The sequence below is a fragment of the Nerophis lumbriciformis genome, linkage group LG27 (assembly GCF_033978685.3).
Source record: "Nerophis lumbriciformis linkage group LG27, RoL_Nlum_v2.1, whole genome shotgun sequence".
In the NCBI taxonomy this organism is placed as follows: domain Eukaryota; kingdom Metazoa; phylum Chordata; class Actinopteri; order Syngnathiformes; family Syngnathidae; genus Nerophis; species Nerophis lumbriciformis.
In genome coordinates, this window is record NC_084574.2 from 38,831,216 (window position 1) to 38,854,186 (window position 22,971).

A 22,971-nucleotide genomic window follows, 5' to 3' on the forward strand; every position below is an offset into this window, starting at 1 on the left:
TTAATACTACATATATACAGCTATACATACATTAATACTACACCTATACACATTAATACTAGATATATACACCTATACATACATTAATACTACATCTATACAGACATTAATACTACATATATACACCTATACATACATTAATACTACATCTATACACATTAATACTAGATACATACAAACATTAATACTAGATATATAGACACATTAATAGTAGATCCATACACACATTAATACTACATCTGTACACGCCTTAATACTACATCTAGACACACATTAATACTACATCTATACACCATTCATGTAATACTAGCTATATCAATCCATTAATACTACATCTGTACACACACATCAATACTACATCTATACACATATTACTATATCTGTACATAATTAGTACTACATCTTATATACATTATTTTATATACTAGCTATATAAATCCATTAATACTACGTTTACCTTTAACACTACAGCTATACACATATTACTATATCTGTACATACATTAGTACTACGTCTTATATACATTCATGTAATACTAGCTATATAAATCCATTAATACTACATCCATTGCATGAAGCCATTACTATAAGTACAGACATGCAGTACTGTACACATGTAGTACTACACACCTGTAATACTGCAGTATTGCGTTGTTTTCAGGTATTCTGACGTCAACATACACAACTTCACTACAAGCTGGAGAGACGGGATGGCCTTCAGCGCCCTCATCCATAAACACAGGTGACTTCTTCACCTTCTTCACCTTCTCCATTTTCTCCATCTTCTCCGTCTTCTCCATCTTCTCCATCTTCTTCATCTTCTCCATCTTCTCCATCTTCTCCGTCTTCTCCATCTTCTCCATCTTCTCCATCTTCTCCATCTTCTCCATCTTCTTGATGTTCTACATGTTCTCCGTCTTCTCCATCTCCTCCATTTTCTCCATGTTATTCATCTTCTCAATCTTCTCCATCTTCTCCATCTTCTCCATGTTCTCCATCTTCTCCGTCTTCTCCATCTTCTCCATTTTCTCCATCTTCTCCGTCTTCTCCATCTTCTCCATTTTCTCCATGTTATTCGTCTTCTCCATCTTCTCCATCTTCTTCAATATCTTCATCTTCTCCATCTTCTCCATGTTCTCCATCTTATTCATGTTCTTCATGTTCTCCATCTTCTCCATCTTCTTCATGTTCTTCATCTTCTTCATGTTCTCCATCTTCTCCATCTTCTCCATCTTCTTCATGTTCTTCATCTTCTCCATCTTCTTCATGTTCTTCATGTTCTCCATGTTCTCCATCTTCTCCATCTTCTTCACCTTCTCCATGTTCTCCATCTTCTCCATGTTCTCCATGTTCTCCATCTTCTTCGTGTTCTTCGTCTTCTTTATCTTCTCATCTTCTCCATGTTCTCCATCTTCTTCACCTTCTCCGTCTTCTCCATCTTCTTCATGTTCTCCATGTTCTCCATTTTCTTCATGTTCTCCATGTTCTCCATCTTCTCCATGTTCTTCATCTTCTCCATTGTCTCCATGTTGTCCATCTTCTTCATGTTCTCCATGTTCTCCATGTTCTTCATGTTCTCCATCTTTTCCATCTTCTCCATCTTCTTCGTTTTCTCCATGTTCTTCATCGTCTCCATCATCTCCATCTTCTCCATGTCCTCCATCTTCTTCATGTTCTTCATCTTCTCCATGTTCTCCTTGTTCTCCATTTTCTTCATGTTCTTCATTTTCTCCATGTTCTCCATCTTCTTCATGTTCTCCATCTTCGCCATCGTCTTCATGTTCTTCATCTTCTCCATCTTCTCTGTTTACTCCATGTTCTTCATCTTCTCTATCTTCTCCATGTTCTCCATCTTCTTCATCTTCTCCATCCTCTTCATGTTCTTCATGTTCTTCATGTTCTCCATCTTCTCCATCTTCTTCATGTTCTCCATCTTCTCCATCTTCTCCATTTTCTCCATTTTCTCCATTTACTCCATGTACTTCATCTTCTTCATGTTCTTCATGTTCTTCATGTTCTTCATCTTCTTCATGTTCTCCATCTTCTCCATCTTCTTCATGTTCTCCATCTTCTCCATTTTCTCAATTTCTCTATTTTCTTCATCTTCTCCATGTTCTTCATCTTCTCCATCTTCTCCATCTTCTCCATGTTCTTCATCTTCTCCATCTTCTCCATGTTCTTCATGTTCTTCATCTTCTCCATGTTCTTCATCTTCTCCATGTTCTCCATCTTCTTCATGTTCTTCATCTTCTCCATTTTCTCAATTTCTCTATTTTCTTCATCTTCTCCATGTTCTTCATCTTCTCCATCTTCTACATCTTCTCCATGTTCTTCATCTTCTCCATCTTCTCCATGTTCTTCATGTTCTTCATCTTCTCCATGTTCTTCATCTTCTCCATGTTCTCCATCTTCTTCATCTTCTCCATGTTCTCTATCTTCTTCATCTTCTCCATGTTCGTCATGTTCTTCATCTTCTCAATCTTCTTCATCTTCTTCATCTTCTACATCTTCTCCATCTTCTTCATGTTCTTCATGTTCTCCATCTTCTCCATCTTCTTCATGTTCTTCATATTCTCCATCTTCCCCATGTTCTCCATTTTCTCCATCTTCTCCATCTTCTTCATGTTCTCCATCTTCTCCATCTTCTCCATGTTCTTCATGTTCTTCATCTTCTCCATCTTCTCCATGTTCTCCATGTTCTTCATGTTCTTCATGTTCTTCATGTTCTCCATCTTCCCTATGTTCTCCATCTCCTCCATCTTCTTCATGTTCTCCATCTTCTCCATGTTCTCCATCTTCTTCATGTTCTTCATCTTCTCCATCATCTTCATGTTCTTCCATGTTCTCCATTTTCCCCATGTTCTCCATGTTTTTCATGTTCTATATGTTCTTCATCTTCTCCATGTTCTCCATTTTCACCGTGTTCCTTCTGTTTTCCATGTTCTTCCATGTTCTTCCATGTTCTTCCATGTTCTTCATGTCCATGTTCCTTGTGTTCTTCATGATCTTCATCTTTCTCATGTTTCTCATGTTTCTCATGTTCATGTTTTTCATGTTCTTCATATTCTTCATGTTCCTCATGTTCCTCATGTTCTTTATGTTTCTCATGTTCTTCATGTTCCTCGTGTTTTTCATGTTCTCCATAATCCTCATGTTCTTCATGTTCTCCGTGTTCCTCATGTTCCTCATGTTCTCCATGTTCTTCGTGTTCCTCATGTTCCTCATGTTCTTCATGTGCCTCATGTTTTTCATGTTCTCCATGTTTTTCATGTTCTTCATGTTCCTCATGTTCTTCATGTTGTCCGTGTTCCTCATGTTCTTCATGTTCTACGTGTCCCTCATGTTCTCCATGTTCTTCATGTTCCTCATGTTCTTCATGTGCCTCATGTTTTTCATGTTCTCCATGTTCTTCATGTTCTTCATGTTCCTCATGTTCTTCATGTTCTCCGTGTTCCTCATGTTCTTCATGTTCTACGTGTTCCTCATGTTCTCCATCTTCTTCATGTTAATAATAACTGGGATTTATATAGCGCTTTTCTAAGTACCCAAAGTGGCTTTACATGTAGAAGCCATCAATCATTCACAGCTGGTGGTGGTAAGCTACTTTCATAGCCACAGCTGCCCTGGGGTAGACTGACGGAAGCACCAACGGCCCCTCCGACCACCACCTATCATTCATCATTCATCATTCATCATTCATCATTCATCATTCAATTGACCGCTGTGAGTGGCACCACCACCTATCATTCATCATTCATCATTCATCATTCATCATTCATCATTCATCATTCATCATTCATCATTCAATTGACCGCTGTGAGTGGCACCACCACCTATCATTCATCATTCATCATTCATCATTCATCATTCATGTGAGTGGCACCACCACCTATCATTCATCATTCATCATTCATCATTCATCATTCATGTGAGTGGCACCACCACCTATCATTCATCATTCATCATTCATCATTCATCATTCATCATTCATCATTCAATTGACCGCTGTGAGTGGCACCACCACCTATCATTCATCATTCATCATTCATCATTCATCATTCATCATTCATCATTCATCATTCATGTGAGTGGCACCGGGGGCAAAGGGTCAAGTGTCCCGCCCAAGGACACAACGGCAGACATTTTGGATTTTGGATCGTATTCTTCATGTTCCTCGTGTTCTTCATGTTCTCCGTGTTCCTCATGTTTTCTATGTTCCTCGTATTCTTCATGTTCCTCATATTCTCCATCTTCCTCATATTCTTCATGTTTCTTATATTCTTCATGTTCCTCGTGTTTTTCATGTTCTCCATGTTCCTCATGTTCTTCATGTTGTCCAAGTTCTCCATGTTTTTCATGTTCTGTATGTTCATCATCTTCTCCATGTTCTCCATTTTCTCTGTGTTCCTTCTTGATGTTGCTCATGTTCCTCATGTTTTCCATGTTCTTCCATGTTCTTCATGTCCATGTTCCTCATGTTCTTCATGATCTTCATCTTTCTCATGTTCTCATGTTTCTCATGTTCTTTATGTTTCTCATGTTCTTCATATTTTTCATGTTCCTCATGTTTTTCATGTTCTTCATGTTCCTCATGATCTTCACGTTCTCCGTGTTTCTCATGTTCTTCATGTTCCTCATGTTCTTCATGTTGTCCGTGTCCCTCATGTTCCTCATGTTCTCCATGTTCTCCGTGTTCCTCATCTTCATGTTGTCCGTGTCCCTCATGTTTTTCATGTTCTCCATCTTCTTCATGTTCCTCATGTTCTTCATGTTCCTCATGTTCTTCATGTTCTCCATGTTCCTCATGTTCTTCATGTTCCTCATATTCTTCATGTTCCTCATGTTCTCCATGTTCCTCATATTCTTCATTTTCTCCATGTTTCTCATATTCTTCATGTTCCTCATATTCTTTATGTTCCTCATGTTCTCCATGTTCCTCATGTTCTTTATGTTCTCTGTGTTCCTCATGTTCTCCATGTTCTTCATGTTCCTCATGTTCTTCATGTGCCTCATGTTCTCCATGTTCTCCATGTTCTTCATGTTCTTCATGTTCCTCAATTTCTTCATGTGACTCATGTTTTTCATGTTCTCCATCTTCTTCATGTTCCTCATGTTCCTCATGTTCTTCACGTTCTCCGTGTTCCTCATGTTCTTCGTGTTCCTCATGTTCTTCATGTTCCTCATATTCTTCATGTGCCTCATGTTCTCCATGTTCCTCATATTCTTCATGTTCTCCATGTTCCTCATATTCTTCATGTTCTTCATGTTCCTCATGTTTTTCATGTTCTCCATGTTCTCCATGTTCCTCATGTTCTTCATATTCTTCATGTTCCTCATGTTTTTCATGTTCCTCATGTTCTTCACGTTCTCCGTGTTCCTCATGTTCTTCATGTTCCTCATATTCTTCATGTTCTCCATGTTCCTCATATTCTTCATGTTCTCCATGTTTCTCATGTTCTTCATGTTCTTCATGTTCTTCATGTTCTTCATGTTCCTCATGTTCCTCTTATTCTTCATGTTCTTCATGTTTCTCATATTCTTCATGTTTTTCATGTTCCTCATATTCTTTATGTTCCTCATGTTCTCCATGTTCCTCATATTCTTCATGTTCTTCATGTTCCCCATGTTTTTCATGTTCTCCATGTTCCTCATGTTCTTTATGTTCTCTGTGTTCCTCATGTTCTCCATGTTCTTCATGTTCCTCATATTCCTCATGTTCTTCATGTGCCTCATGTTCTCCATGTTCTTCATATTCTTCATGTTCTTCATGTTCCTCATGTTTTTCATATTCTTCATGTTCTTCGTGTTCTTCGTGTTCTTCGTGTTCTACATGTTCTTCATGTTCTCCGTGTTCCTCATGTTCTTCATGTTCCTCATATTCTTCATGTTCCTCATGTTCTCCATGTTCCTCATATTCTTCATGTTCCTCATGTTCTTCATGTGCCTCATATTTTTCATGTTCTCCATGTTCTTCATGTTCCTCATGTTCTTCATGTTCATCATGTTCTTCATGTTCTCTGTGTTCTTCATGTTCCTCATATTCTTTATGTTCCTCATGTTCTCCATGTTCCTCATATTCTTCATGTTCTTCATGTTCCTCATATTCTTCATGTTCTTCATGTTCCCCATGTTTTTCATGTTCTCCATGTTCCTCATGTTCTTTATGTTCTCTGTGTTCCTCATGTTCTCCATGTTCTTCATGTTCCTCATGTTCTTCATGTGCCTCATGTTCTCCATGTTCTCCATGTTCTTCATGTTCTTCATGTTCCTCAATTTCTTCATGTGACTCATGTTTTTCATGTTCTCCATCTTCTTCATGTTCCTCATGTTCCTCATGTTCTTCACGTTCTCCGTGTTCCTCATGTTCTCCATGTTCCTCATATTCTTCATGTTCTCCATGTTCCTCATATTCTTCATGTTCTTCATGTTCCTCATGTTTTTCATGTTCTCCATGTTCTCCATGTTCCTCATGTTCTTCATATTCTTCATGTTCCTCATGTTTTTCATGTTCCTCATGTTCTTCACGTTCTCTGTGTTCCTCATGTTCTTCATGTTCCTCAAATTCTTCATGTTCTCCATGTTCCTCATATTCTTCATGTTCTCCATGTTTCTCATGTTCTTCATGTTCTTCATGTTCTTCATGTTCCTCATGTTCCTCTTATTCTTCGTGTTCGTCATGTTTCTCATATTCTTCATGTTTTTCATGTTCCTCATATTCTTTATGTTCCTCATGTTCTCCATGTTCCTCATATTCTTCATGTTCTCCATGTTCCTCATATTCTTCATGTTCTTCATGTTCCCCATGTTTTTCATGTTCTCCATGTTCCTCATGTTCTTTATGTTCTCTGTGTTCCTCATGTTCTCCATGTTCTTCATGTCCCTCATATTCCTCATGTTCTTCATGTGCCTCATGTTCTCCATGTTCTTCATATTCTTCATGTTCTTCATGTTCCTCATGTTTTTCATATTCTTCATGTTCTTCGTGTTCTTCGTGTTCTTCGTGTTCTACATGTTCTTCATGTTCTCCGTGTTCCTCATGTTCTTCATGTTCCTCATATTCTTCATGTTCCTCATGTTCTCCATGTTCCCCATATTCTTCATGTTCCTCATGTTCTTCATGTGCCTCATATTTTTCATGTTCTCCATGTTCCTCATGTTCATCATGTTCTTCATGTTCTCTGTGTTCTTCATGTTCCTCATATTCTTCATGTGCCTCATGTTTTTCATGTTCTCCATCTTCCTCGTGTTCTTCATGTTCCTCATGTTCTCCATGTTCTCCATTTTGCCCATGTTCTCCATGTTTTTCATGTTCTATATGTTCATCATCTTCTCCATGTTCTCCATTTTCTCTGTGTTCCTCATGTTTTCCATGTTCTTCCATGTTCTTCATGTCCATGTTCCTCATGTTCTTCATGATCTTCATCTTTCTCATGTTCTCATGTTTCTCATGTTCTTTATGTTTCTCATGTTCTTCATATTCTTCATGTTCCTCATGTTTTTCATGTTCTTCATGTTCCTCATGATCTTCACGTTCTCCGTGTTCTCCATGTTCTCCGTGTTCCTCATGTTCTTCATGTGCCTCATGTTTTTCATGTTCTCCATCTTCTTCATGTTCCTCATGTCCTTCATGTTCCTCATGTTCTTCACGTTCTCCGTGTTCCTCATGTTCTTCATGTTCCTCATATTTTTCATGTTCCTCATGTTCTCCATGTTCCTCATATTCTTCATGTTCTTCATGTTTCTCATATTCTTCATGTTCTTCATGTTCCTCATATTCTCTATGTTCCTCATGTTCTCCATGTTCCTCATATTCTTCATGTTCTTCATGTTCCTCATATTCTTCATGTTCTTCATGTTCCTCATATTCTTCATGTTCTTCATGTTCCCCATGTTTTTCATGTTCTCCATGTTCCTCATGTTCTTTATGTTCTCTGTGTTCCTCATGTTCTCCATGTTCCTCATGTTCCTCATGTTCTTCATGTGCCTCATGTTCTCCATGTTCTCCATGTTCTTCATGTTCCTCATTTTCTTCATGTGACTCATGTTTTTCATGTTCTCCATCTTCTTCATGTTCCTCATGTTCCTCATGTTCCTCATGTTCTTCATGTTCCTCATGTTCTTCACGTTCTCCGTGTTCCTCATGTTCTTCATGTTCCTCATATTCTTCATGTTCCTCATGTTCTCCATGTTCCTCATATTCTTCATGTTCTCCATGTTCCTCATATTCTTCATGTTCTTCATGTTCCTCATGTTTTTCATGTTCTCCATGTTCCTCATGTTCTTCATATTCTCCGTGTTTCTCATGTTCTTCATGTGCCTCATGTTTTTCATGTTCTCCATCTTCTTCATGTTCTTCATGTTCTCTGTGTTCCTCATGTTCTTCATGTTCCTCATATTCTTCATGTTCCTCATGTTCTCCATGTTTCTCATATTCTTCATGTTCGAGGGGCGGCATGGCGTAGTGGGTAGAGCAACCGTGCCAGAAACCTGAGGGTTGCAGGTTCGCTCCCCGCCTCTTACCATCCAAAACAAAATGTCTGCCGTTGTGTCCTTGGGCGGGACACTTGACCCTTTGCCCCCGGTGCCACTCACATGAATGATGAATGATGAATGATGAATGATGAATGATGAATGATGAATGATGAATGATAGGTGGTGGTGCCACTCACATGAATGATGAATGATGAATGATGAATGATGAATGATGAATGATGAATGATGAATGATGAATGATGAATGATGAATGATAGGTGGTGGTGCCACTCACATGAATGATGAATGATGAATGATGAATGATGAATGATGAATGATGAATGATGAATGATGAATGATGAATGATGAATGATAGGTGGTGGTTGGTGCTTCCGTCAGTCTACCCCAGGGCAGCTGTGGCTATGAAAGTAGCTTACCACCACCAGCTGTGAATGATTGATGGCTTCTACATGTAAAGCCACTTTGGGTACTTAGAAAAGCGCTATATAAATCCCAGTTATTATTAACATGTTTCTCATATTCTTCATAATCTTCATGTTTCTTAATGTTTTTCATGTTCTTCATGTTCTTCAAGTTCTTCATGTTCTTCAAGTTCCTCGTGTTTTTCATGTTCTCCATGTTCCTCATGTTCTCCATGTTCCTCATGTTCTTCATGTTCTTCATGTTCCTCATGTTTTTCATGTTCTTCATGTCCCTCATGTTCTTCATGTTCTTCATGTTCCTCATGTTTTTCATGTTCTTCATGTCCCTCATGTTCTTCATGTTCTCCGTGTTCCTCATATTGTTCATGTTCCTCATGTTCTCCATGTTCCTCATATTCTTCATGTTCCTCATGTTCTTCATGTGCCTCATGTTTTTCATGTTATCATGTTCTTCATGTTCCTCATGTTCTTCATGTTCCTCATGTTTTCCATGTTCTTCATGTTCTCCGTGTTCTTCATGTTCCTCATATTCTTCATGTGCCTCATGTTTTTCATGTTCTCCATCTTCCTTATGTTCTTCATGTTCCTCATGTTCTTCAAGTTCCTCATATTCTTCATGTTCCTCATGTTCTTCAAGTTCCTCATATTCTTCATGTTCCTCATGTTCTTCATGTTCTTCATGTTCTCCATGTTCCTCATGTTCCTCATGTTTTTCATGTTCCTCATGTTCTTCATGTTCCCCATGTTCTCCATGTTCTCCATGTTTCTCGTGTTTCTCGTGTTCCTCATGTTTTTCATGTTTTTCGTGTTCTTCATGTTCCTCATGTTCTTTGTGTTCCTCATATTCTTCATGTACCTCATGTTTTTCATTTTCTCCATATTCTTCATGTTCCTCATGTTCTTCATGTACTTTGTGTTCTTCATATTCTCCGTGTTCCTCATTTTTCTCATGTTCTTTATGTTCCTCATATTCTTTATGTGCTTCATGTTTTTCATGTTCTCCATCTTCTTCATGTTCTTTATGTTCTTCATGTTCTCCGGGTTCCTCATGTTCCTCATGTTCCTCATATTCTTCATGTTCCTCATATTCTTCATGTGCCTCATGTTCCTCATATTCTTCATGTTCCTCATATTCTTCATGTTCCTCATGTTCTCCATGTTCCTTCAATGTATCTTTAGTAATATTAATGATTGACTTTCTTTCCAGGCCTGATTTGATGGACTTTGACAGGCTGAAGAAATCCAACGTTCACTACAACCTGCAGAACGCCTTCAACATGGCTGAGCAACACCTGGGCCTCACCAAGCTCCTGGACCCTGAAGGTGAAGGACCACAAATAAATAATACAAACTTCATATAAGTGTCATACAATAAATACAAATAAATGATAAAAACTTGAAAGAAGTGTCATGAATAAATACAATAAATACAAATAAGTCTATGTACTGTATATAAATTGCAGACATCAGCGTGGATCACCCGGATGAGAAGTCGGTCATCACCTACGTGGTCACCTTCTACCACTACTTCTCCAAGATGAAGGCTCTGAAGGTGGAGGGCAAGCGGATCGGAAAGGTGGCCCAGAAATGGCTGAAAGAACCCGAGGCAGGAAGTCAGCTGACGGGTTTTGTCTTGACGTGCAGGTGCTGGATCACGCCATGGAGACGGAGACCATGATTGAGAAGTACGAGTGTCTGGCATCTGACCTGCTGGACTGGATCCAACAGACCATCATCATCCTCAACAACAGGAAGTTGGCCAATTCTCTGCTGGGCGTTCAGCAGCAGCTTCAGGCCTTCAACACCTACAGAACTGTGGAGAAACCTCCAAAGTAAGCATCTGACTCCGCCTCCTTCATCTAAACCCTAACCCCCTCCACTCTGACTCCCCTCTTCTGCATCAACCAATGTCTTTGGGAGTTTTTAGGTTCACAGAAAAGGGGAACTTGGAGGTTCTTCTCTTCACCATTCAGAGCAAAATGAGAGCCAACAACCAAAAGGTCTTCACACCTCGTGAGGGGAAAGTCATCTCGGACATCAACAAGGTCAGAAGCTTCAATGGACGTCCTCCCCAAGCCTGTGGTCTGAGGTTTGTGCTTGCAGGCCTGGGAGAGTCTGGAGAAGGCGGAGCATGAGAGGGAGCTGGCCCTGCGGACAGAGCTCATTCGCCAGGAGAAGTTGGAGCAGCTGGCTAGACGCTTGGACCGCAAGGCGGCCATGAGGGAGACCTGGCTCAGTGAAAACCAGAGACTAGTCTCACAGGTGTGAAGGCCGAGCACCAGTTAGACCTCCACACTTCTTACACGTTGCGCCTTCTCTCCAGGACAACTTTGGCTGGGACCTTCAAGCGGTGGAGGCGGCTACTAAGAAGCACGAGGCCATCGAGACAGACATTGGGGCCTACGAAGAGCGCGTGCAGGCTGTGGTCGCAGTGGCCAAAGAACTGGAGGCAGAGCGTTACCATGACATCAAACGCATCGTCGCTAGGAAAGACAACGTGATGCAACTGTGGGAGTACCTGTTGGAGCTGCTAAAGGCCCGAAGGCAGCGTCTGGAGATGAACCTGGGCCTGCAGAGAGTCTTCCAAGAGATGCTACACATCATGGACTGGATGGAGCAAATGAAGGTCTGTTCCCTTTTGAATTGTGTCCTAAAGCAGGATCTCTTTGGCCTGGTTTTCACAAAGTGGTCCAGTCCATCTGCTTTGGTGTAAGTAGCTAGCTCCGCCCTTTACTTGCCATACTGCTGCCCTGTTCTCCGGTCTGTTCCTCTTAGTACTGTTCTCCCGTCCAGCCCAGCCCACTTAAGTTAGACTTAATTAGGTGGTGAAGGAAGGCGGGCTCATTGCTAAATCAGTCCGATTTTGTCGTGGAACATGAAGTTTTGAATGTGTTGTCATGGTGGTGTAGTGTGTGTATGCACGCTACAACAGCTTCTTCTTCCTGCTTTGTTGTGAATAACAATCTGTAGATGAAACCCACCCCGATGTCGTGTTAAGAGTTGTTATTCGATGCGTCAGTCCAGACTGATATGTTTGTTGCCTCCATCCATATAAAATACACTTTCTTTAATTGATCAATAATGAAGAGGACAAAAGTGACCTCCACATCGAGAGGAGCCAGATGAGGTGGTTCGGGCATCTGGTCAGGATGCCACCCGATCGCCTCCCTCGGGAGGTGTTTAGGGCACGTCCGACCGGTAGGAGGCCACGGGGAAGACCCAGGACAAGTTGGGAAGACTATGTCTCCCGGCTGGCCTGGGAACGCCTCGGGATCCCCGGGAAGAGCTGGACGAAGTGGCTGGGGAGAGGGAAGTCTGGGCTTCCCTGCTTAGGCTGCTGCCCCCGCGACCCGACCTCGGATAAGCGGAAGAAGATGGATGGATGGATGGATGGACAAAAGTGACCAACATGATGGAAGAGACTGTAATGAACATAAATGACTAGAAGACGTAGAAGTCGTAAAAGTCGTAAGTCGTAGTAGACATGGAAGTCTTAGAAGAAGTAGAAGTTGTAGAAGTCATATAAGACAGAAGAAGTAGTAGTCATAGAAGGAGCAGAAGATGTAGAAGACATAGAAGTCGTAGCAGACTAAGAAGTAGAAGACGTACAAGACCAAAAAGTAGAAGTTGTAGAAGAGCTAGCATACGTAGCAAACGTAGAAGACCAAGAAGAAGTAGAAAACATAGAAGACCAACACTACGTAGAAAACATAGGAGACCAAAAAGACATAGAAGCCGTGGAAACCGTGGAAAACATACCAGGCATAGAAGGTGTAGAAGTGGAAGAAGACATAGCAGATGTAGCAGACCAACAAGACGTAGAAGTGGAAGAAAAGGTATAAGACATAGCAGTTGTAAAAGATGTAGAAGTCATACAAGGTATAGAAGATGTACAAGTCGTAGCAGACCAAGAAGACGTAGAAGCCAAAAAGTCATAGAAGACGTAGCCGTTGAGAAGACCAAGAAGAAGTAGAAGACATAGCAGACGTAGCAGATGTAGTAGACATAGAAGACCAAGAACAAGTGGAATACGAAGAAGACCAAGAAGAAGTAGAATACATAGCAGATGTAGTAGACGTAGAAGACCAATAACAAATAGAAGACGTAGCAGATGTAGTAGACGTAGAAGACCAAGAACAAGTAGAAGACATAGCAGATGTAGTAGACGTAGAAGACCAAGAACAAGTAGAATACATAGCAGATGTAGTAGACGTGGAAGACCAATAACAAGTAGAAGACATTGCAGATGTAGTAGACGTAGAAGACCAAGAACAAGTAGAAGACATAGCAGATGTAGTACACGTAGAAGACAAAGAACAAGTAGAACACGTAAAAGACCAAGAAGATGAAGAGCAAGAACAAGTAGAATACGTAAAAGACCAAGAAAAAGTAGAAGACGTTTTCTACATCTGCTACGTAGCAGATGTAGTACACGTAGAAGACCAAGAACAAGTAGAATTTGTAGAAGAACAAAAAGTAGAAGACCAAGGAGAAGTAGAATATTTAGAAGACCAAGAACAAGTAGAAGACATAGCAGATGTAGTAGACGTAGAAGACCAAGAACAAGTGGAATACGTAGAAGACCAAGAAGAAGAAGAAGACCAAGAAGAAGTAGAAGACGTAGCAGCGGTGGTAGACGTAGAACACCAAGAAGAAGTAGAAGACCAAGAAGAAGTAGAAGACGTAGCAGATATAGCAGCCGTATAAGACCAAGAACAAGTGGAATACGTAGAAGACCAATAAGAAGTAGAAGACCAAGAAGAAGTAAAAGACATTGCAGATGTAGTACACATAGAAGACCAAGAAGAAGTAGAATACGTAGAAGACCAATAAGCAGTAGAAGACGTAGCAGAGGTAGTAGACGTTGAAGACCAAGAACAAGTGGAGTACGTAAAAGACCAAGAAGATGATGAAGAAGACCAAGAAGAAGTAGACTACGTAGAAGACCAAGAAGAAGTAGAAGGCGTAGCAGATGTAGTAGACGCAGAAGACCAAGAACAAGTAGAATACGTAAAAGACCAAGAAGAAGTAGAAGACGTAGAAGACCAACAACAAGTAGAATTCGTAGAAGAACAAAAAGAAGTAGAAGACCAAGAAGAAGTAGAATACGTAGAAGACCAAGAACAAGTAGAAGACATAGCAGATGTAGTAGACATAGAAGACCAAGAAGAAAAAGAAGACCAAGAAGAAGTACAAGACGTAGCAGTGGTAGTAGACGTAGAAGACCAAGAAGAAGTAGAAGACCAAGAAGAAGTAAAAGACGAAGCAGATATAGCAGACGTATAAGACCAAGAACAAGTGGAATACGTAGAAGACCAAGAAGAAGTAGAAGACCAAGAAGAAGTAGAAGACATAGCATATGTAGTACACATAGAAGACCAAAAACAAGTGGAATACATAGAAGACCAAGAAGAAGTAGAATACGTAGCAGTGGTAGTAGACGTTGAAGACCAAGAAGTAGAAGACGTAGCAGATGTAGCAGACATAGAAGACCAAGAACAAGTGGAATACGTCGAAGACCAAGAATAAGTAGAAGACGTAGCAGATGTAGTAGACGTAGAAGACCAAGAACAAGTAGAAGACATAGCAGATGTAGTAGACGTAGAAGACCAAGAACAAGTAGAATACATAGCAGATGTAGTAGACGTGGAAGACCAATAACAAGTAGAAGACATTGCAGATGTAGTAGACGTAGAAGACCAAGAACAAGTAGAAGACATAGCAGATGTAGTACACGTAGAAGACAAAGAACAAGTAGAACACGTAAAAGACCAAGAAGATGAAGAGCAAGAACAAGTAGAATACGTAAAAGACCAAGAAAAAGTAGAAGACGTCTTCTACATCTGCTACGTAGCAGATGTAGTACACGTAGAAGACCAAGAACAAGTAGAATTTGTAGAAGAACAAAAAGTAGAAGACCAAGGAGAAGTAGAATATTTAGAAGACCAAGAACAAGTAGAAGACATAGCAGATGTAGTAGACGTAGAAGACCAAGAACAAGTGGAATACGTAGAAGACCAAGAAGAAGAAGAAGACCAAGAAGAAGTAGAAGACGTAGCAGCGGTGGTAGACGTAGAACACCAAGAAGAAGTAGAAGACCAAGAAGAAGTACAAGACGTAGCAGTGGTAGTAGACGTAGAAGACCAAGAAGAAGTACAAGACGTAGCAGTGGTAGTAGACGTAGAAGACCAAGAAGAAGTACAAGACGTAGCAGTGGTAGTAGACGTAGAAGACCAAGAAGAAGTACAAGACGTAGCAGTGGTAGTAGACGTAGAAGACCAAGAAGAAATAGAAGACCAAGAAGAAGTAGAAGACGTAGCAGATATAGCAGCCGTATAAGACCAAGAACAAGTGGAATACGTAGAAGACCAATAAGAAGTAGAAGACCAAGAAGAAGTAAAATACATTGCAGATGTAGTACACATAGAAGACCAAGAAGAAGTAGAATACGTAGAAGACCAATAAGCAGTAGAAGACGTAGCAGAGGTAGTAGACGTTGAAGACCAAGAACAAGTGGAGTACGTAAAAGACCAAGAAGATGATGAAGAAGACCAAGAAGAAGTAGACTACGTAGAAGACCAAGAAGAAGTAGAAGGCGTAGCAGATGTAGTAGACGTAGAAGACCAAGAACAAGTAGAATACGTAAAAGACCAAGAAGAAGTAGAAGACGTAGAAGACCAACAACAAGTAGAATTCGTAGAAGAACAAAAAGAAGTAGAAGACCAAGAAGAAGTAGAATACGTAGAAGACCAAGAACAAGTAGAAGACATAGCAGATGTAGTAGACATAGAAGACCAAGAAGAAAAAGAAGACCATGAAGAAGTACAAGACGTAGCAGTGGTAGTAGACGTAGAAGACCAAGAAGAAGTAGAAGACCAAGAAGAAGTAAAAGACGAAGCAGATATAGCAGACGTATAAGACCAAGAACAAGTGGAATACGTAGAAGACCAAGAAGAAGTAGAAGACCAAGAAGAAGTAGAAGACATAGCATATGTAGTACACATAGAAGACCAAAAACAAGTGGAATACGTAGAAGACCAAGAAGAAGTAGAATACGTAGCAGTGGTAGTAGACGTTGAAGACCAAGAAGTAGAAGACGTAGCAGATGTAGCAGACATAGAAGACCAAGAACAAGTGGAATACGTCGAAGACCAAGAATAAGTAGAAGACGTAGCAGATGTAGTAGACGTAGAAGACCAAGAACAAGTAGAAGACATAGAAGGACAAGAAGAAGTAGAAGACGTAGCAGATGTAGTAGACGTAGAAGACCAAGAAGAAGTAGAATACCTAGAAGACCAAGTAGAAGTAGAAGACGTAGCCGATGTAGTAGACGTAGAAGACCAAAAACAAGTGTAATATGTAAAAGACCAAGAAGAAGTAGAATACGCAGCAGATGTAGTAGACGTAGAAGACCAAGAACAAGTGGAATACGTAGAAGACTAAGAAATAGTAGAATACATAGCAGACTACCAACCTAGTCACGTCTGTTGTGTCCTTGAGTAAGACACTTCACCCTTGCTCCTGATGGGGGGTGGTTAGGGCCTGACATGGCAGCTCCAGCCATCAGTGTGTGAATGTGTGTGTGAATGTGGAAATAGTGTCAAAGCGCTTTGAGTACCCTGTAGGTAGAACAGAGCTATCAAGTATAACCCATTTACCATTACCATTTACCATAGACGTAGAAGGCCAAGACCAAGTAGAATACGTAGAAGACCAAGAACAAGTAGAATACGTAGAAGACCAAGAACAAGTAGAATACGTAGAAGTCGTAGAAGACCAAGAACAAGTAGAATGCATAGAAGACCAAGAACAAGTAGAAGACATAGCAGATGTAGTAGACGTAGAAGACCAAGTAGAAGTACTATACGTAGAAGACCAAGAAGAAGTAGAATACGTAGAAGACCAAGAACAAGTAGAAGACGTAGCAGACGTAGCAGATGTAGTAGATGTAGAAGACCAAGAAGAAGTAGAATATGTAGAAGAGCAAGAAGAAGTAGAAGTCGAAGCAGATGCAGCAGACGTAGAAGACCAAGAAGACATAGAAGACGTCGTAGAAAATGTAGAAGCTATAGAAGATGTAGAAAACTTAGAAGTCGTAGCAGTCGTAGAAGACTAAGAAGAAATAAAAAAAGTACAAGTCATAGAAGTCGTGGAAGATGTGAAAGTCATGGAAGTCGTGGAAGTCAAAGATGTAGAAGAATTTGTAGAAGACGTAGAGGGTTAGGGGTGAACCCTTAGCCATAGTCCTTAATCACAAGAGCCTCAAAGGGCTTCAAAAACCACAACAACGTTCCATGATCTGAACCCACATCTGGGCAAGAAAAACTCCAAACGCCCTAGCTGGGATAAAGAAGGAACCTCGGGAGAGGGCTACAGATGTGGGGACCCACTTCTGCGTGACTGGCCGCAATGGAGTACAATTATTGAAATATTACATGAATAGAAAATGTGAGAGTCCAACAGACTCCTCCTCTTTAGTTATGAGCTGGCTTTCATCCCAGACTTTTGCCTGACTTCTGCGGGCTGGGTGTGACTATGGGTTGTACTTGTATAGCGCTTTTCTACCTTCAAGGTACTCAAAGCACTTTGACACTATTTCCACATTCACCCATTCACACACACATTCACACACTGATGGAGGGAGCTGCCATGCAAGGCGCTAACCACCACCCATCAGGAGCAAGGGTGAAGTGTCTTGCTCAGGACACAACGGACATGACGAGGTTGGTACTAGGTGGGGATTGAACCAGGGACCCTCGGGTCGCGCACAGCCATTCTATGAGGATATGAAGAAGAAACCCGTGTATATATGTATATAGGTATATAAAGGTATATACAGTATAGGTATATTTATATTAGGGCTGCAACTAATGATTAATTTGATAATCGATTAATCTGTCGATTATTACTTCGATTAATAATCGGATAAAAGAGACGAACTACATTTCTATCCATTCCAGTATTTTATTGGGAAAAAAACAGCATACTGGCTAGGGATGTCCCGATCCGATATTTGGATCGGATCGGCTGCCGATATTTGCCAAAAAATGCGTATCGGCAAGGCATGGGAAAATGCCGATCCAGATCCAGTTTAAAAAAAAATCCGGTCCGTGTTTTCCAACGCAGCGATTTAAATAATACATTCCACTTTTCTGCTCCTCCGTAATTTCCGTTCCGCATTTTCCAGCACACCTTCAACACATCCACACGTCTGTGGATTCTCACGCAGTTGCTTTTAACTGCTGGCATTACACGACAGGCTCTTCTCACTCTTTCCTGTGTCTCCCTCTCACAGACAGCAAGCACACCTTCTTACACACGTCACATACTGTCACGTCATACGTCACATACTGTCACGTCATACGTCACATACTGTCACGTCATACGTCACATACTGTCACGTCATACGTCACATACTGTCACGTCATACGTCACATACTGTCACGTCATACGTCACATACTGTCACGTCATACGTCACATACTGTCACGTCATACGTCACATACTGTCACGTCATACGTCACATACTGTCACGTCATACGTCACATACTGTCACGTCATACGTCACATACTGTCACGTCATACGTCACATACTGTCACGTCATACGTCACATACTGTCACGTCATACGTCACATACTGTCACGTCATACGTCACATACTGTCACGTCATACGTCACATACTGTCACGTCATACGTCACATACGTATACGCCCTCCCCGAGCAGAGAGGTAGCAGCATGGCTAACGTTAGCTGTGATGCTAGCGCAGCCGTGTGACCAATGTTCTCTCTAAGGTGCGCGCCTGTGCGCATAGCAATTATATGCCACGCACAAAATCAAATAAAAAAATAAGCGCATAACAATTTTCGACACACGGACACGACAAAGAAAACAGTTTTCGTCATCATTGTTCAAATATTGTGACGTCTGTCGAGACGCTTATCTCCATTCGGTGCCACACGTCCACACCATCAAAATGCCGAGGCAAACATTTCCACATCAACACCGTATGAAAAAATTTGTGATTTTTTTAGTTGTGATTTCCTTCTCTGCATGAAAGTTTAAAAGTAGCATATATTAATGCAGTATGAAGAAGAATGTTTTAATGTAGACATGCAAGCCTTGAAAGAACATTTTGAAAATCAAGACTACATTTCCTGCAAATGGGTGCATTTCTACCCTATATTTTAACTTTAGATTTATTCTCATATCAAACTCTTTTGGCTGTCTTTTTGACACTTACATCCACACCCTGGATTATAAATAATGTAAATAATTCAATGTGATTATCTTGTGTGATGACTGTATTATGATGATAGTATATATCTGATAGTATATATCTGTATCATGAATCAATTTAAGTGGACCCCGACTTAAACAAGTGGAAAAACTTATTGGGGTGTTACCATTTAGTGGTCAATTGTACGGAATATGTACTTCACTGTGCAACCTACTAATAAAAGTCTCAATCAATCAATCCAAACACATAGAATCATCATACTGCTGTGATTATATGCATCAGGTGTTCATTCAAGGCTAAGGCAAAATATGGAGATATATCAATCAATCAATCAATGTTTATTTATATAGCCCTAAATCACAAGTGTCTCAAAGGGCTGCACAAGCCACAACGACATCCTCGGTACAGAGCCCACATAAGGGCAAGGAAAAACTCACCCCAGTGGGACGGCGATGTGAATGACTATGAGAAACCTTGGAGAGGACCGCATATGTGGGTAACCCCCCCCCCCTCTAGGGGAGACCGAAAGCAATGGATGTCGAGTGGGTCTGACATAATATTGTGAGAGTCCAGTCCATAGTGGATCTAACATAATATTGTGAGAGTCCAGTCCATAGTGGATCTAACATAATAGTGTGAGAGTCCAGTCCATAGTGGATCCAACATAATAGTAAGAGTCCAGTCCATAGTGGGGCCAGCAGGACACCATCCCGAGCGGAGACGGGTCAGCAGCGCAGAGATGTTCCCAGCCGATGCACAGGCGAGCGGTCCACCCCGGGTCCCGACTCTGGACAGCCGGCACTTCATCCATGGCCACCGGACCTGTGCCCCCCCCCCCCTCCACAAGGAATAGGGGAGCAGAGGAGAAAAGAAAAGAAACGGCAGATCAACTAGTCTAACAGGGGGGCTATTTAAAGGCTAGAGTATACAAATGAGTTTTAAGATGGGACTTAAATGCTTCTACTGAGGTAGCATCTCTAATTGTTACCGGGAGGGCATTCCATAGTACTGGAGCCCCAATAGAAAACGCTCTATAGCCCGCAGACTTTTTTTGGGCTCTGGGAATCACTAATAAGCCGGAGTTCTTTGAACGCAGATTTCTTGCCGGGACATATGGTACAATGCAATCGACAAGATAGGACGGAGCTAAACCGTGTAGTATTTTATACGTAAGTAGTAAAACTTTAAAGTCACATCTTAAGTGCACAGGAAGCCAGTGCAGGTGAGCCAGTGTATATATATATATATATATAGGTATATATGTATATAAAGGTATATACAGTATAGGCGTAATATGATCAAACTTTCTTGTTCTTGTCAAAAGTCTAGCAGCCGCATTTTGTACCAGTTGTAGTCTTTTAATGCTAGACATAGGGAGACCCCAAAATAATACGTTACAGTAATCGAGACGAGACGTAACGAACGCATAAATAATGATCTCAGCGTCGCTAGTGGATAAAATAGAACGAATTTTAGCGATATTACGGAGATGAAAGAAGGCCATTTTAGTAACACTCTTAATGTGTGATTCAAAGGAGAGAGTTGGGTGGAAGATAATACCCAGATTCTTTACTGATTCACCTTGTGTAATTGTTTGGTTGTCAAATGTTAAGGTGGTATTATTAAATAAATGTCGGTGTTTAGCAGGACCGATAATCAGCATTTCCGTTTTCTTGGCGTTGAGTTGCAAGAAGTTAGCGGACATCAATTGTTTAATTTCATTAAGACACGGCTCCAGCTGACTACAATCCGGCGTGTTGGTCAGCTTTAGGGGCATGTAGAGTTGGGTGTCATCAGCATAGCAATGAAAGCTAACACCGTATTTGCGTATGATGTCGCCTAGCGGCAACATGTAAATACTAAAGAGTGCAGGGCCAAGAACCGAACCCTGAGGAACTCCGCATGTCACCTTAACATAGTCCGAGGTCACATTATTATGGGAGACGCATTGCATCCTGTCAGTAAGATAGGAGTTAAACCACGACAAAGCTAAGTCTGACATACCAATACGTGTTTTGATACGCTCTAATAAAATATTATGATGGACGGTATGGAAAGCAGCGCTAAGATCAAGAAGCAGCAACATAGATGACGCATCAGAATCCATCGTTAGCAGTAGATCATTAGTCATTTTTGCGAGGGCTGTCTCCGTAGAGTGATTTGCCCTGAAACCGGATTGAAAAGGTTCACAGAGATTGTTAGACACTAAGTGTTCATTTAGCTGCTGTGCGACAATTTATAATGTGTATCGCAATATGGCCTTAAAATATGGCAATATTAAAAAAAGGCCATATCGCCCAGCCCTAGTTCAATGATGCCATTTCTGTTTGTCATGTATAATTTTGTCTATTTTGTGTTTATCCTTGAATAAACAGGTCAGTTTCTTGTTACCAACCATTGTGTATTATTCAAACTCCCCTAATTCAGCTGGCTAGTTGTTATCAAGAGTACTAAAACCCTTTTCAACATGATTCTGACAACTAAGTAGGCTAAATAACTTTAAACTTTAATACATGCTCGGATAGGCCAGTATCGGTCAGTATCGGTATCGGTCAGTATCGGTATCAGATCGGAAGTGCAAAAACAATATCGGTATCGGATCGGAAGTGCAAAAACCTGGATCGGTACATCCCTAATACTGGCGCCACATATGTTCTTTCAACTTGCCAAATAAAACAAGGGAAATGTTACAAAAATGCACACTTTTGACACCCCTGCTATAGATAATAAAAAATTATATCTGATAAATCTATGGATAAAAAGCAGAGCCTGACGACGCATGCACGTTTATCACAACTCTCTTGCTCTCTTTGTCTCTGCCCCTCCCTCACCAATGCTGCTGCACACATTCACAACTTGCTGTGTTTTTAACCATCTTAACCCTGAACGTACATTGAAAATACACGCAACCCTAACTCAAAATGCCGGACATTTGAGGCATTTAAGAAACACCGCCCGACAGCCCCGCAAAAGAGGACATGTCCGGTGAAAAGAGGACGTATGGTCAGGACCTAGCCCGGTCACTGCTAGAATGCTAGCAGTGATCGGTTTCACGTCCGGTGAAACCGATCACTGCTAGTCCTCTTTTGCTAGCAGCTAACGGGCTAGGATCGACTGACCTAGCCCGTCAGTCGAAACGAAACGAAAACCCCGTACCGAAACGGTTCGATACAAATACACGTACCGTTACACCCCTATTTTTTTGATTATTGTTTCTCAGCTGTTTGTAAATGTTGCAGTTTATAAATAAAGGTTAAAAAAAAAAAAAACCTAGCCTCTGCGCATGCGCATAGCATAGATCCAACGAATCAATGACTAAATTAATCGCCAACTATTTTTATAATCGATTTTAATCGATTTAATCGATTAGTTGTTGCAGCCCTAATTTATATATACTGTATATGTATATAAAGGTATACACAGTATAGGTATATATATATATATATATATATATATATATATATATATATATATATATATGTATATAAAGGTAAATACAGTATAGGTATATATATATATGTATATAAGGGTATATACAGTATAGGTATATATAAAGGTATATACTGTATGTATATAGGTATAGTAATCTGAGTATAATAGGCATAATATGATCAAACTTTCTCGTCGTTGTGTGTATGACACATACGCGCAGCGCAGCCAGTGATCCGAAGGTGGCCTAAAAAACAACATTTCAAAATTATTCTGCAAAATCTATTTCAAATCGGAATACATTTCTTTAGCAGCAGGAGGGGGTAGGGTAGATAGTTGTGCAACTTCTGACAAGGAAAACTCTTCATCTTGGTGAAAAGGACAAAGTGT

The 22,971-nt window shown here is 40.6% G+C and overlaps 1 protein-coding gene across 5 annotated transcripts in view; it reads left to right on the plus strand.

Annotated features, from left to right (window-relative positions):
• LOC133624404 (spectrin beta chain, non-erythrocytic 1-like) overlaps positions 1-22,971 on the plus strand; it is a 69,989-nt gene that overhangs the window by 30,986 nt on the left and 16,032 nt on the right. For all 5 annotated transcript variants that reach the window (XM_061987905.2, XM_061987907.2, XM_061987906.2 and 2 more), the window contains 7 exons: positions 661-741; positions 10,122-10,237; positions 10,378-10,490; positions 10,559-10,746; positions 10,842-10,959; positions 11,018-11,176; positions 11,238-11,540. In XM_061987905.2, coding sequence (XP_061843889.1) covers positions 661-741; positions 10,122-10,237; positions 10,378-10,490; positions 10,559-10,746; positions 10,842-10,959; positions 11,018-11,176; positions 11,238-11,540 — 1,078 coding nt within the window. The remainder of the gene's footprint in view (positions 1-660; positions 742-10,121; positions 10,238-10,377; positions 10,491-10,558; positions 10,747-10,841; positions 10,960-11,017; positions 11,177-11,237; positions 11,541-22,971) is intronic.